The sequence below is a fragment of the Cervus canadensis genome, chromosome 20, assembly GCF_019320065.1.
Source record: "Cervus canadensis isolate Bull #8, Minnesota chromosome 20, ASM1932006v1, whole genome shotgun sequence".
Classification (NCBI taxonomy): domain Eukaryota; kingdom Metazoa; phylum Chordata; class Mammalia; order Artiodactyla; family Cervidae; genus Cervus; species Cervus canadensis.
Genome location: NC_057405.1, coordinates 25721896 through 25738499, shown reverse-complemented (window position 1 = coordinate 25738499; position 16604 = coordinate 25721896). Strand labels below are relative to the sequence as shown.

General features: G+C 41.5%; 1 protein-coding gene across 7 annotated transcripts in view; it reads left to right on the top strand.

Moving 5' to 3' along the window:
- SMAP1 (small ArfGAP 1) overlaps positions 1 to 16604 on the top strand; it is a 159594-nt gene that overhangs the window by 77177 nt on the left and 65813 nt on the right. For 4 of the 7 annotated variants that reach the window (XM_043438930.1, XM_043438927.1, XM_043438925.1 and 1 more), the window contains exons 4-5: positions 8813 to 8888; positions 12276 to 12356. In XM_043438930.1, coding sequence (XP_043294865.1) covers positions 8813 to 8888; positions 12276 to 12356 — 157 coding nt within the window. The remainder of the gene's footprint in view (positions 1 to 8812; positions 8889 to 12275; positions 12357 to 16604) is intronic. The other 3 variants (XM_043438931.1, XM_043438929.1, XM_043438928.1) reach the window with 1 other exon arrangement.

The following is a 16604-nucleotide window of genomic DNA, read 5'->3' as shown; positions in this document are numbered from 1 at the left end:
GATTGATCGGTATCTGATATTAGTAAGTCCTTGACCTTCGACACAGTGAAGGTACAGTGTTGGAAACAACAACTGCAGTAGCTTTCCTGCTCAGTGAGGGTTTGCTGTGAGCCAAGCCCTGAGTTTGGCACTTTATATACGTTATCTTTTTTAATTTTGGAAGCAACTCAGAACATAATATGTTTATTCTTGGTAGGTGAGCTGGTGGGATGCTCAAAGAGGCTGTTTAAGAAACTTTCCAAAGCCTCTAGACTTTCCCTCCTGTGTAAGGACACTTGAATATTACTTAATGATGCTGGTCTGAGTAAAACCAGTATTGTCACATTTGAGCCGGCTTTTAAAAATAGGCTTATAGTTTGGGATTCTTTGCAACTAAGATCATAAAGTCTAGGTGAAGGTTGCAACTTTTGAGTACCTGGTATGATTTAGGTCAGGCTCTTAGATTATGTGTTTCTTTGCTACTGTTAGTTCAAGCACGTGTATTTGATTTTTCAAGCTAAATGTTACTTGTAAAACATTTGGAGATTATGGTCATATTCATATGAGGTGCTTACCTCTTGCTGGTTCAGTTCAGTTCAGTCTCTTAGTCATGTCCGACTCTTTGTGACCTCATGGAAGGCAACACGCCAGGCCTCCCTGTGCACACCAACTCCCAGAGTCTACTCAAACTCATGTCCATTGAGTCGGTGATCCCATCAAACCACCTCATCCTCTGGCATCCCCTTCTCCTCCCGCCTTCAATCTTTCCCAGCATCAGGGCCTTTTCAAATGAGTCAGTTCTTTGCATCAGGTGGCCAAAGTATTGGAGCTTCAGCTCCAGCATCAGTCCTTCCAGTGAATATTCAGGGTTGATTTCCTTTAGGATGGACTGGTTGAATCTCTTTTCAGTCCAAGGGACTCTCAAGAGTCTTCTGCAGCACCACAGTTCCAAAGCATCAATTCTTCAGCACTCAGCTTTCTTTATGGTCCAACTCTCACATCCATACGTGACTACTGGAAGAACCATAGCCTTGACTAGACGGACCTTTGTTGTTGGCAAAATCTTGCTGTTTACAAAAAGATAATCTTAAGGTTGTCAGAAGCATAAAGAAGGATTTTGTCTAGACAAACTTGATATAGATGACTCCTAATGATAACACCATAAGATCACATCTCTTGGATCATGAGACCAGCTTTTGTATCTAATGTAATACTGTAGTCTTAAAAAAATTTTTTTTCTATACTTATTATAGCTACATAATGCTTTTATCCCTTTTAAGTATGAAACACTGTAATTTGGAGCTTGTAATATGGAAACTAGTTAAAGAAAACAAGTCCCCTTTTCTGTATTTCATGGATCATTCTAAAGCTCAATGCTGTTTGAAAAGCCTAACATCTTTGCACTTTTACTGATTTAAATATAGTTGTCTCAAGGAATTGATCTCAAAAGTATGCAGGCAGCTCCTGCAGCTCAATTCCAGAAAACTAAACGACCCAATCAAAAAATGGGCCAAAGAACTAAACAGACATTTCTCCAAAGAAGACATACAGATGGCTAACAAACACATGAAAAGATGCTCAACATCACTCATTATCAGAGAAATGCAAATCAAAACCACAGTGAGGTACCATTACATGCCAGTCAGGATGGCTGCTATCCAAAAGTCTACAAGCAATAAATGCTGGAGAGGGTGTGGAGAAAAGGGAACCCTCTTACACTGTTGGTGGGAATGCAAACTAGTACAGCCACTATGGAGAACAGTGTGGAGATTCCTTAAAAAACTGGAAATAGAACTGGTATACGACCCAGCAATCCCACTCTTGGGCATACACACCGAGGAAACCAGATCTGAAAGAGACACGTGTACCCCAATGTTCATCGCAGCACTGTTTATAATAGCCAGGACATGGAAGCAACCTAGATGTCCATTGGCAGATGAATGCATAAGAAAGTTGTGGTACATATATACACAATGGAATATTACTCAGCTATTAAAAAGAATGCATTTGAGTCAGTTGTAGTGAGGTGGATGAAACTGGAATCTATTATACAAAGTGAGGTGAGTCAGAAAGAAAGATAGCAATACAGTATGTTAATGCATATATATGGAATTTTAGAAAGATGGTAACGATGACCCTATATGCAAGACAGCAAAAGAAACACAGATACAAAGTAGATACTTTTGGACTCCGTGGGAGAAGGTGAGGGTGGGATGATTTGAGAGAATAGCCCTGAAACATGTATATTACCATATGTGAAACAGATCACCAGTCCAAGTTCGATGCATGAAACCAGTGCACTGGGACAACACAGAGGGGAGGGATGGGGAGGGAGGTGGGAGGGGGGGTTCCAGATGGGAGACACCTGTACACCTGTGGCTGATTCACGTCAGTGTATGGCAGAAACCACCACAATACTGTAATTAGCCTCCAATTAATTGAAATTAATTGAAAAAGTTTAGAATTAAGAAAAATATGATTGCCTCATCCCTAGAGGCAAGTAGAACCAAACTGAGTACACTGGCATAATAGGGGGCCTCCCTGCATTCATAACAGGATTTGTCACTTTAAGCTTTACCATTTACAGAAGTTAGGCGGAAGCTGCCGTGAAAGTGTAATTTCTCATGTGGCATGTGGTTAATTCTAGGTGGTGTTTGCAGGTGCATGACAAGCGATAAAGCTTTACATTAAGCTTTTCTTTATTAGGATATTTTGTGTTATCTAAAAACTTTAATTACCTCAGTTCCATGAGATCCAGTGTGCACCAGAGCTAATCAGCAGTGCGTCTCCTTGGAGCTTTTGAAAATTTGGCTGTTGTCAGTGGTGTGTGTATGAAATTGGAAGATTTTGTTCTTGGGAATAGGTATTAATTTAATTGTCTTTTAAATAGCATCTTTAAAGAAAGGAAGAAATCTTAAGATACAAATAAACACATGTGAAAAGATAAAACACATAGTGAGGGGAACATTTTTCTGGACTTGTCTGATGCAGTCTGTTAGTGTTGAGGACTTTGACAATAAGTGTGCTATGCTGAATGGTTTGTGACCATGGCAAGGAGGATATTCTGGGGTGTTCTGTTGTTTGTTTGCTAGATCCCAGATCAGCCCCCTGCACTTACATTGTCAGTAGTGATATTCCTTACCTTGGTCTACTGAAGGCACCACTGTTCTGTTTCTTTTTGCGGGGGAAAGGGGTGTTGTCCTCTTGGTCTGTCAGTTTAAGTAAGTCCTTTTGTCTCAGGTGGCTCCTGGAGGCTGGAAAATGAAGATCAGTACTCCCCAGTATCCAAACTTAATGGTTCTTTAGTTGATACTTCTCATTTGCTCTTCTCTTTAAGGCTGATGATAGGCAAGCCGTCCTAGCATTGATGACGCAACAGTTGTCTGTTTCCTTCTCTGCCGTGAGCCTTGTGTTTGAAGACCTTCAGAGCACAGTGACTCATAATAAGAGCTGAGCGTTGGACAGCAGTCGCTCTGTGCCACCCCCTGTTCTGAGGTCTTTCCACACATGAGCATGTTTAATTCTTACTGTGATCTTGTGAAGTGAGTCTTGGTATCATCTCTGTTTTAAAGGTGAGGAAGCTGAGACAAGTTACACAAAAATACAAGCTAACTTCACTTATTGAATGCTTACTGTTTGTTAGATACTGTGCTGGGTGCTTTATATATATTATCCCCAATACTGTCAACAACTTTGTGAGATGGAGAATTCTTGCGGTTTTCACTTAGCTAGGTATGAAGAGATCAAGCTTCAAGGTCACAATAACTGCCAGTTAAATAGCGAGCTCTACTGGTACCAGAAATGAGGAAGTATGTTGGAGACCATCCTCTTTGAGAATTAGTACTATAGTCAGCATATAATGCAGAATTATTCTCAAGATTTCTCTTGAAAATCCCTCACATTTGCTGCAGTGCCAGTTTGCAGACACGGAGACCCTGTATAAATCCAGTTGAGGTGTCCTTGGCCCACTAGCACTGGAAAAGAATTGAAGAATCAGTGACTGCAGGCCCAGGAGAGGATTCCTGACTCTGTAAATAGAGTTTTATTAGAACATAGCCTTACCTACTCATTTATCAGTTATCTGTGGCTGCATTGGAGCTAAAAATGCAGACGTGAGTAATTGCAGCATAAAACAACTGTACCATGAAACCTAAAATATTTGCTGTTTGGCCCTTTAAGAAAAAGTTTGCTGACCCCTGGAATAAATTACTACTTCTTTAGGTGAATGAACAGTCAGGGTTGGGTTGCTTTTGAGACCTTGTACAAAAATACACGAGAGCTGCATGATACATTCTTGGTCTAAGAGGCATGTAGGACCAGAGAGCACCCGAGGATGTGGCGTGTTCCCTAAACCACAGTGCTCACTCAGGTGACTCCCGTGGGGTTTTGAAACCTCACTTGGTGGTGTGCTTTGTTTGCTTTTTATAAAGTAATGTTTTATGTTTAATTGTGAGGACTATCCTAGTGCTTTGTCCTGCCTTAATGATTTAATTTTTATTTTTTTATGTCCTTGAAAAACCGATAACTGTCATCTGATGTAGTTTTTTTAATTCGCTTCAGTTCAGTTCAGTTGCTCAGTCGTGTCCGACTCTTTGCAACCCCATGAACCGCAGCATGTCAAGCCTCCCTGTCCATCACCAACTCCCAGAGTCTCCCCAAACCCATGTCCGTCGAGTCGGTGATGCCATACAACATCTCATCCTCTATCGTCCCCTTCTCCTCCTGCCCTCAATCTTTCCCAGCATCAGGGTCTTTTCAAATTAGTCAGCCCTTCACATCAGGTGGCCAAAGTATTGGAGTTTCAGCTTCAACATCAGTCCTTCCAATGAACACCCAGGACTGATCTCCTTTAGGATGGACTGGTTGGATCTCCTTGCAGTCCAAGGGACTCTCAAGAGTCTTCTCCAACACCACAGTTCAAAAGCATCAATTCTTCAGTGCTCAGCTTTCTTTATAGTCCCAGCTCTCACATCCATATATAACTGCTGGAAGAACCATAGCCTTGACTAGACGGACCTTTGTTGGCAAAGTAATTAATATGCTATCTAGGTTGGTCATAACTTTCCTTCCAAGGAGTAAGCGTCTTTTAATTTCATGGCTGCAACCACCATCTGCAGTGATTTTGGAGCCCAGAACAATAAAGTCAGCTACTGTTTCCACTGTTTTCCCCATCTATTTCCCATGAAGTGATGGGACTGGATGTCATGATCTTAGTTTTCTGAATGTTGAGTTTTAAGCCAACTTTTTCACTCTCCTCTTTCACTTTCATCAAGAGGCTCTTTAGTTCTTCTTCACTTTCTGCCATAAGGGTGGTGTCATCTGCATATCTGAGGTTATTGATATTTCTCCCAGCAGTCTTGATTCCAGCTTGTGCTTCTTCCAGCCCAGCGTTTCTCATGATGTACTCTGCATATAAGTTAAATAATCAGGGTGACAATATACAGCCTTGATGTACTCCTTTTCCTATTTGGAACCAGTCTGTTGTTCCATTTCCAGTTCTAACTGTTGCTTCCTGACCTGCATACAGGTTTCTCAAGAGGCAGGTGAGGTGGTCTGGCATTCCCATCTCTTTCAGAATTTTCCACAGTTTATTGTGATCCACACAGTCAAAGGCTTTGACATAGTCAATAAAGCAGAAATAGATGTTTTTCTGGAACTCTCTTGCTTTTTTGATGATCCAGCGGATGTTGGCAATTTAATCTCTGGTTCTTCTGCCTTTTCTGAAACCAGCTTGAACATCTGGAAGTTTACGGTTCACGTATTGCTGAAGCCTGGCTTGGACAATTTTGAGGATAACTTTACTAGTGTGTAAGATGAGTGCAATTGTGCGGTAGTTTGTGCATTCTTTGGCATTGCCTTTCTTTGGGATTGGAATGAAAACGGACCTTTTCCAGTCCTGTGGCCACTGCTGAGTTTTCCAAATTGGTTTTGTTTTCCAAATTTGTTAATTCGCTTACTGCTTAGAAAATTTCAGAGAGGTTTTTTTAATCATAAACAGAAATGAAACTCAACTGTATTTGAATTACTTACTTAAAATACATTAAATATAAATTAAGATTTCATGTATATCTGTTATTTCTGAAAATTCACGTATTTCATCAGATATTAGTATTGTTTTTTACTCTAAAAGATTATATACTTAAAAGTTTGCTCTTTTCAAATTCAGTATTTCTAAAACTATTACAGTTTTCAATTAATTTTAGTTTCACAATGGTGGTTAAATTATTTTGATACTGTTCTTAATTTTCTCTCTAATATTAGGGTTTTCTTTGGTCATATACAGTGATCTTTCCTTTGTCATAAGCATTTCATAGATGAGAGTATTATAATCTTTTCAAGCTTTAATATGTAGTATATTTTAAATAATATCCAAAATAGACTGCTGTTTCTGTCATTAGGGAGGAAAAACATCAGTGTTACTCTTCTCCCAGGTGTTTAAACATAAAAATTATACTTTAAGAATTTAGATTTTAGTTAAGAAAACCTGTATACATACTATGTAATATTTATATCTAGAAGTAAAGATAATTGCTGTTCTAAAAATAATATAGAATTTTTAAAAACAGTAAACATCTTTCACCCGCCTTTCCAGGTGGTGCGAGTGGTAGAGAACCTGCTTGTCAGTGCAGGAGACCTAAGAGATGACAGGGGTTCCATCTCTGGGCTGGGAAGATCCCCAGGAGGCGGGCATGACAACCCACTCCACTACTCTTGCCTGGAGAGCCCCATTAACAAAAGAGCCTGGCAGGCTACAGTCCATGGGGTTGCAAAAAGTTGGACATGACTGAGCGACTTAGCAGTCAGAACGTTAACTTGTCTATTTTGCAGCCTAGTGGGCTATGGTCCATGGGATCGCAAAGAGTTGGAAACAACTGAAGTGAGTTAGCATGCACTCGGCACAAACGTGTTTCATTTTATCCACTGTGAAAATGACATCAATCTAAGTAAATTCTTCTTCTCTCTCCTGTTGTGGCAGTAAATTGTTGCCTTGACAGTAAAAATTGCTTATATATCCACATTCATCCAAAGGGCTGGCTTTTTTGATTGTTTTCATTTTATCCTCTTAGAAAAACAGAAAAATGTAATATTGAACATGGATTTAAAATCATGTGCGAAGTTAGCATTTAGGTTATTTACATGTGAAATAGTTGGAATAAAGCAACGTTATTGCGTTTTATGAAAATCTTGGGGTTTTATGGTGATTTTTTGGTACTGACTGCCAAAAATGTTCACATATCTAACTAATCAGCCTTCTGACAGCGCTGGGGCCTTTGACTTGAAAGGATCTCCAAGGCTACCTTGAAAATAAAAGTGCCCCCCACATTTGGCCTTCTCTAGATAAAAAGGCATTTATTATCATTAGCAAAAATTAAATGACTAATTCACAAATGAACTTGTGGTGACCAGTGGCATCTGAGAGGATGGATGCTAGACATTCCTGGTTTCCAGTCATCACAATACCCCCTCCCTTGTACTGTAGAATACCAGAGATCTCCTTAAACTTCCTGTGCCTGGCTTTAGTTGTAAATGTAAAAAACCTCTTTATAGGTTAAGAGGAGAAAAAGAGGTAGTGTGAAGTGCCTTTCATATACACAGTTTATAGAGAGCTGTCTTTACAAATGACTTTCAGTTATTCAACTTGCTTAATAAGTTGAGCATTTAGATTTCCTGTCTCACTTGCCTTCCCTGGCCCCTTCGAGAGCTCTCTCTCAGTGCCCACTGTATACTGGTCTGTCAACTCTTGCTACTACCTGTGGCCTCAACTGTCACTTTAAAGAGCTTCTGTTAACTTCCAATAAGGAGCAATTGACTGAAAGTGTACTGTTTTACTGCTTCAGGTTGCTTTTCTTTGAACAGAAGGATGTCTTAACCTGGGGATCCATAGAGAGACTGTATTTCAGTGTGATTCATTTCCTTTGTAATTCTGTGTATTTTATTTTATGCATTTAAAAGCACTGTCTCAAAAAGGAGTCCACAGGCTTTATTTGACTATCAAAGAGGTTCATGGTACTAAAAAATAAAAAAGTTCACAATCCTTGATGGAAGAAGTCCCATAAAACAGTGGTTGGTTGACTGGTAGGAGAAGTCATCTGTATCAGCTGACCCAAAGCTCCTGAATCCCACTAGAAGTGATTCACCCATCAACAGATAAGGCTGGTCCACTCAACTTCAGAAAATTAAATAGTACTGACATTGGTTTTAGCTTCTTGACTTTTCCATTTCTAGAAAGCTTTGTAGGAAAAGATTGTCTCCATCCTTCTAAGATACAGTGGATCCTCACTGATGCAGTCAGAGGCAACCATGTGTGGTGGGAAAGGACATAAGTATTGAAATCACAGTTGTCTGCTCTTTCTGAGTTGCTGATTCCTCCTCTGTGATATGGAGATTATAACATGCACATGACTGCATGGAGGAGAGATTAAAGGAAAACTGTGGCTAGCGCATCAGCCCGGCATCTGGTATGCTGTGCTTACCACAGGAGTGTTAGTTTCCTTATTTAAACTGAAAATCCAAAATGAGCTTTAATTTAGTGTTGAGTGGGGAGGGGAGGGGTAAGAGGCTGAGGATTGTGGTGGAACTGAGAAATGTGGTTACTTTTCTGTTCCGAATTCGGCTGAGTGGTTTTGTTGAATGGGAGAAATTTCCTGAACAAGATAGATTCTTTGGCAGAAGGAAAAGTAGGTTACAGAATTTAGTTGCGGAAATAGTGTGTGAGCAAAGTACAGACTGGGGAGTAGGAGTATTGAATTTAGAGTCTGGGCTTTGTGGAGTGAATAAAGGGGAGTGTACATGTCACTGAACTCATGCTTTTCCTTAAGTTATCTGTTTTCAGAGCAGTGGAATTTTTCATCAGAGATAAATATGAAAAGAAGAAATACTACGATAAAAATGCTATAGCTATTACAAATGTAAGTAAAATCTTCATCTCTATCACGTTGATGTTTGTTGAGTATATTTTGAAATTTTAACATGTGATATGGCTCAATTTATTTATTGTAAAAATGTCCTGGCTACATACGTTAAAATTTGAACATTGGGAGTTTTTGTCACATAGTCAGCTTTCATAAAGCAGAACTCTTGATTCAGAAAGGAACATCTTCTTAAGTAAGCGTCTAATAACTGCTTAGATGGCATTTAAGTTAATTTTATGAAATCTGCATTAATTTAATGCAGACACTAATTGAAAAATTGAGGAGAGAAAATTATTTTATTGGACTGTGGAAACGAATGGAAAAGGCAAATTTGTCTTCTTCTAAGGGCCTTGGTGGATCTGACCAGATGTGTTTATTAAAACGCAGCATTTTTTCTTTTTTCCAGAACAGCTTTATCTTACTTTGGTCCAAAATAGAAAACACAATTGTTTGCACTATATTTGCAAACAATCAACAAGGGAGTCATGCATTAATTATTCTGATGAAATCATGATGCTGCTCCTATTTACCTGTGTTTATCACAGCACCTTCCCAAGTGGTGCTGGTGATAAGGAACCTGACTGCCAGTGCAGGAGGCTTAAGAGACGCAGGTTTGATCTCTGGGTGGGGAAGACCCCTTGGAGGAGGGCATGGCCACGCACTCTAGTATTCTTGCCTGGAGGATTCCTGTGGACAGAATAGCCTGGGGCTACAGTCCGTAGCTTTACAAATAGTCGGACAGAACTGAAGTAACTTAGCATGCATGAATCGCAGCACCGGGTGGTCTTATGGGAAAGTGCTTTGAAGCCTGAGTTCTTGAGAAGCGGATGCCTCTTTAACGTGAGGTGTCCCCTATCAGACAGCCTTTTTTTGACCTTTTTCCTGCACGCGATGAGTGAAAACTAGCCTTTTAATTGGTTATTATCAAGCATTTGTTCCCTAATAGTTGAGACCATGCTGTAGTGATCAAATATGTTTTATTACTGTTTCTTTTTAAGTTTCTTTTTCTGATAAATTTTCTTATCCCAGTTAAATACCATTTAAGGTTAGTTGTCTCTATTGTTGCAGTCATTTTTTTCTGGGGAGGGGGTTCTTTGATTCCTCAGTTCAGTTCAGTCGCTCAGTCATGTCCGACTCTTTGCAGCCCCATGAACCGCAGCATGCCAAGCCTCCCTGTCCGTCACCAACTCCCGGAGTCCACCCAAACCCATGTCCATCGAGTCGGTGATGCCATCCAGCCACCTCATCCTCTCTCATCTCCTTCTCCTCCCGTCTTCAGTCTTTCCCAACATCAGGGTCTTTTCCAGTGAGTCAGTTCTTCACATCAGGTGGCCAAAGTATTGGAGCTTCAGCTTCAGCGTCAGTCCTTCCAATGCATATTCAGGGTTGATTTCCTTTAGGATTGACTGGTTTGACCTCCTTGCAGTCCAAGGGACTCTCAAGAGTCTTCTCCACCACCACAGTTCAAAAGCATCAATTCTTTGGCACTCAGCTTGCTTTATGGTCCAACTCGCACATCCGTACGTGACTACTGGAAAAACCATAGCTTTGACGAGATGGACCTTTGTTGGCAAAGTAATGTCTCTGCGTTTTAACATGCTGTCTAGGTTGGTCATAACTTTTCTTCCAAGGAGCAAGTGTCTTTTAATTTCCTGGCTGCAGTCACCATCTGCAGTGATTTTTGAGCCCAAGAAAATAAAGTCTGTCACTCTTTCCACTGTTTCCCCATCTCTTTGCCATGAAGTGATGGGATTGGATGCCACGATCTTAGTTTTCTGAATGTTGAGTTTTAAGCCAACTTTTTCACTCTCCTCTTTCACGTTCATTGAGAGGCTCTTTAGTTCCTCTTTGCTTTCTGTCATGAGGGTGGTGTCATCTCTGTATCTGAGGTTATTGATTTCTCCCAGCAATCTTGATTCCAGTTTGAATCAAGATTCCATGAACAATGAACATCTTAATTTTCAAAGTGGCCAAATCAGTTATCATCCTCTCAGGAGGAGAAAAAATACTTCTACAGTGAATTATCTTGAATTAGTAACACTCAACATATTAAGTACCTTAATTTCTTTGTTATATTTTTATGTTCAGCTTTTACATAAATTTGGGCAAAAAGGTCTTTATGATACAGGTTACCATCTTAAGTGATTTTATGTGCTTTTTCTAATCTCTTGTTTTCTCCATATCTCTAGCAGGGAAATGTCCAGTGGGATAAATTAGTTTTGCAGCTGGTCTTTAAGGCACAGTTTGTCTTATTAAATATTTTCTTCTATGTGTAATTTCAGTTAGTTGTCATTGAATGGCTAGTTTGTATACTTTTAACAGAGCTAACAGTGTGCCAGCGAAGACCAGCTAAAGATTATGGGCTTGGGTTGTGATTCAGAATTGCAGCCATAACTAACTCAGTAACAGGCAGGTTGAATGAGAACGTACCATCTCACATTGTTACTTTGACATTGCGTAATGACCTTTCTGTAATAGCACCTTTTATTTTTAAAGACTCCTCATAGGCACTATTGATGTGATAGAGCAATACAGAGATGTCAGTTTAACAGCTCCAAAGATCTACTACACATTTTGTAAACGTATTTCAGTTATATTTTGGCAGTAAAGCGAGCAGGAAGATAATGCTTCCATTAAAGTGAAACTATGCTTGTAGGAATTGGGTAAGATGAGTGAAAAGGCTTTTAGGTGAAATTATCTCTGTGTAAATTGCCTTTGCATATGTAACTGCCTTTGCATTTGTAACTGTCTCACAGTGCTTTGGGGCAGTTGAACCAGCGCAGCCCTGGGGGTGGTGTTTATGGGCAGGGAGCTCCAAGAAGCCAGTGTACACATGGCTTTACAGTAAGCCTGCTGCTTAGCTGTTACACCGCGTTAATTCACTCTTTCTGCTCTCAGCCTTCTTTCTGTTTTCTTAAACAGTTGAATAAAACTTTCGTTAACTTTTACTGTTTCAGCTCTGTGTTATTTTCCATTCTTAAAGCAATTATGGTCAGTGGGAACAAGATCTCATTCGTGCTGTCCAGCCACTTGGAACAGCGTGTCAGAGCGTGAGCAGTCGGGCAGTAACACTGACGGAGAGAGAACCGCCAGACACTCTTAATTGTTTCTCAGATACTTTGGGGATGAACTTGTCTGAGTGCATTTTAAATTTTATGTTAGAGTGAAATGCATTTTAAATCATACACTTTTTTGTAATAAATACTTTTATCTACAGAAGTACTTTAAAAGCAGCACTCTTATTGGTGCATCACTTTCCTTTAACATATTTCTAAGTGCCTCTGTAGCTCAGAAGTGCGTGAGTGTTTGTTTCTTTCCTGTGCCTATAATTCTGATTCCTTTCTTTTTGTTTTTGCCTCCTGACTTCCCACCTGCATTCCACAGATTGCCTCCTCTGATGCTCCTCTTCAGCCTTTGGTATCCTCTCCTTCTCTACAAGCTGCTGTTGAGAAAAACAAATTGGAGGTATGGTGGTGTTCTAGCCAGCTGTGTCCATGCGCTCGGTGTGAACGTGCCATCATTTGGGATGCTGTAATAGTTGTTTATGCTTTGAATGGTCTCCAGTATTAAATACATTAAATACAATAATTTTAAGACCACTTTCCTATGCTACAGGTAGGATTAAAGAGCTTTAATCTTTATTTAATTTCAGAATGACTAATTTATCGGTACCATAGATATATCTCAGCATTTAATAAGCAATTAGTTTTTTGCTGTTGTTTCCATTACCACCTTAGGCTTAAAGGAACTTTTCTATAATTGCTCTTGAATTCTTTGATTTACTAGGAAGAGTTTTTGGTTAAAATTTTTCTTTCTATGATTCTGTTATTGTAAACTCTTGAAGAACATTAATGTCGTTTTGCCTTTTAAGCCATAGTAACCATCATATAGATGCAGTGTATGCATAGAGTCGTCATTGCTGTAGAGTGATGGCTGTGGGATGTGTGTGCGTAGGAGTGGTTAGGGAATGTGGTGTTACACCACTGTGGACTTTAAAAGTCATCCCTGTAAATAGTTGAAGGTTTTTATTTTTTTGACTCTTTTTATCTGTTTGTTGTTGTTATAATGACCATAGTGAATTTGAGACATCCTTTGCCTCACACTTTTTCTGTGTCTCCTCATTGCTAAATGACCTCTGCTGTGGAGACACCTCCATCTAACAGAGGAAGATGGGGACCTTCACAGGGGTGTCTGACGCAGCCGAATGGGGGCCGTGATTGCTGAGCCCTCACGGCGCCGCTCTGGCCCAGGGCCCGCCCTCTGACGCGTCTACACTCTTCCTGGACGTTCACTGTGAGGACTGGGGTCAGTCGGAGCAGAGACAGCGTCCTGTGAAGAAAGCCTGCGGGCAGAGCAGGCTGAGCAGGGTCTGCGGGAGAAGGCAGCCTGGGGTGCCTGTGGCCGGGGGAGAACTGGGGGAGAAGCGTCCTGGGAGCCTGTTGGCGCGTCTGGGCTCTGACCCGAGGGCCCTGGCTCCTCAGTGCCTTTCACCGGCAGAAGGAGCGTCCAGAACCGATTCTCACCTCTGAATCGTCTGCTCCACCATCTCCAGAGAGGGAACTTTCTTCTGCTGGATGTAGAAGAGGCCTGAGGACCTGTTGCTCTGGCTCAGGGATAGAATGATGGGAGCGTGTGCTGGACTGGAGGCAGAGGGAGTGGAAGGGAGAGTGGTCATCAAAGACCCGGAGCAGGTCAGGTCCATGAGGGGTATGGTGAGTGACTCCTGGCTGCAGGCCTGAGCATCTCAGCAGATGATGCGCTGTCCAGGGAGAAGGGATCCAGGCTGAGGAGGAGGAGCAGCTTTGAGGTGAGAGTAGGGAGGCGGCGGACTTCAGAGTTGGGTATGTTGAGTGTGAGGTGACCGAACAGCGGTGAGGGGTCTGGCGGGAGCTTGGGGACACAGGTCTGGAGGCCGAGGAGAGAGCCCGGTTGGAGGAGTGCGGAGGCCGCCCGCGGACCATGTGCGGAGTGGAGACGTGAGAGCGGAAAGCTGGGCACACTTGAACCTCACAGCACAGCCAGGGGGTCCCCAGGAGACAGTGAGGGCTGGTTTGGGGAACGGAGGGCGTGGTTGGAGCCGGAGAGACTCGGGTGGTCAGGAGCAGAGACGGAGCCCTGCAGGAGGCGGAGGGGGCCTCGAGGGCGTGGAAGGGTGGCCGTGGTGCCTGTTCAGAGGGTGCAAGCCCTCAGGTCACGGGTCTGCTGTGCGGCGCTGGCCACCAGGTCCTGGAGAGCGGGGTCTTACCTGGCCGAGCGACGTCATCCTGCCTGACAGCATTTAGACCCCAGGGGGCCCTTCAGGGCAGTCTGTCAGAAAGTTTGTTCATGCTTTTTTTTTCTTACCCTCTTAAAATTTCTAATTTTCCTTATGTTTTATAATGTGTATAATAGAGTACTATATGTGCTTTACTAATAAATACATACATATATTGAATATGTATGCGCACAACATTTTAAGACAGAAGTGCATAATAAAAAGCTTTAGAGACCATATCTTTAATGAACCCAAGATCTACTTTTCTTTGCGTTATAGGACTTGAACACTTTTTCCTGTTCTCTTTTGCAGAAGATCTCCTATTTCACTATATCATTTGGCTATGTAATAACCAAATTTCAGGAACTACTGTTTTGAAATATCAAACACTGCTGTGTTTTATTCTTGCTGAGAAGATAGTTTAAAACAACTTAGATTCTCACAGTACTCTGGTCTTTCAGCAGCTTTTGATTCTAAAGATGGGTGTTATCTGTAGGTCAAACTATATGATCTGTGTTTAGAGCCCTCCCCCCCCTTTATTTTGAGAAAACATAGAAAATGAAAGTTTAATAATGCTTACTAAACGTTAGGGTCCTAGAAAGGTCTACCACTGGTGCATCTTAGCTTATTTATAAGATGTTGAATATTGCTTGTTTCATAGAGTGGTTAAAACTAATCTCTTCAGAGCACATTTATCTACCTTTTTTAGCAGCTCTGGTTTTTGAGGCATTCCCAGGAGAGAGAGAGAGATTTGTCTCCCAGAAAGAATTTACAGAAATTTTTGAGGTTTCTGTTCATCCTACTAAGAGCCAAAGAAGAAATAGCAACTGCCTTAACAACTCATCAGAAGCATTGATACTAAAGACTTATTTCTTCCAACCTAAAAAAATATATATATTTCACCATTCCCTTTGGAAACTTGTATCTTAAATAGGTCAGTCACCTGATGAGTTGCCTGGCTTTAAGTTCCTTATTTTTGTCTCCTTTCTTTATTATTAAAAATAATTTTTTTTGTATTTACACTTACCTTGTATCGAGGCATAGCCTGTTAACAAACAGTGTTGTGGTGGTTTTAGGTGAGCAGAGAAGGGACTCAGCCGTGCGTGTACTGTGTGTGTCCTTTCTCCCCTAGACCCCCTCCCATCCAGGCTGCAGCATAGCTGAGCGGAGTCCCCTCTGCTGTACCGCAGGCCCTTGTTGGTTGTCCGTTTTAAACACTGCAGTGAGCACACGTCCATCCCAGACTTCTAATTGTCCCTTCCCCCACCCTCCCTCTGCCAACAACCATGAATTCGTTCTCGAGTCTGGGAGTCTGTTTCTGTTTTGTAGGTTCATTTGTGTCATTTCTTTTTAGATTCCACATCTAAAGGATGTCACATGATATATTTCCGTCTCTAACTTACTTGACTCAGTGTGACACACTCTTGGTCCATCCGTGTTGCTGCAAATGGCTGTTTCACTCTTTTTGATGGCTGAGTAATACTCCATCGTCTGTATGTACCATGTCTCCTTTATCCATCCTCTGTTGGTGGGCATGTAGGTTGCTTCCATATCTTGGCTGTTTTAAACAGTGCTGCAGTGAATATTGGGCACATGTATCTTTTTGGATCATGTTTTTCTCTGGATATATGCCGAGAAGCAGGATTGCAGAGTCATATGGTCTCTCTGTTTTCAGTTTTTTAAGGAATCTCCATACTGTTCTCCATAGCGACTGTACCTGTTTCCATCCCCATCAGTAGTATAGGATTCCCTTCTCTCCACACCCTCTCCAGCTTTTGTTGTTTGTGGATATTTTGATGATGGCCATTTTGGCTAGAACCCATATTTTTAATGTGACTTCAAGGCCCATGTCATAAAATTGTTGCTTACAGCCATGTTTTGACAACTGAAATTCCAGTGTTCAAGACATCAAATCATGCTCTCCCTCAGTTAAACACAGCTAGCTGGATTAATTTGGGTTTCCCTTGTGGCTCAGCTGGTAAAGAATCCACCTGCAATGTGGGAGACCTTGGTTCAATCCCTGGGTTGGGAAGACCCCCTGGAGAAGGGAAAGGCTAGGGAAAGATTTACTGAGTGTGGCCCCGCTCATCAGAACAAGACCCAGTTTCCCCTACAGTCAGTCTCTCCCATCAGGAAGCTTCCATAAACCTTTTATCCTTATGTGTCAGAGGTCAGACCAGATGAAAACCACCATAACAGAAAACCAGTCAAACTGATCACATGGACCACAGCCACATGAGCCACACCATGTTCTGACAAAACGTGGTCCACTGGAGAAGGGAATGGCAAAACTTTTGGTATTCTTGCCTTGAGTACCCCATGAACAGTATGAAAAGGCAAAAACCCTAAAGGAAACCAGTCCTGAATATTCATTGGAAAGACTGATGCTGAAGCTGAAACTCTAGTACTTTGGCCACCTGAGGGGAAGAACTGACTCCTTAGAAAAGACCCCGGTGCTG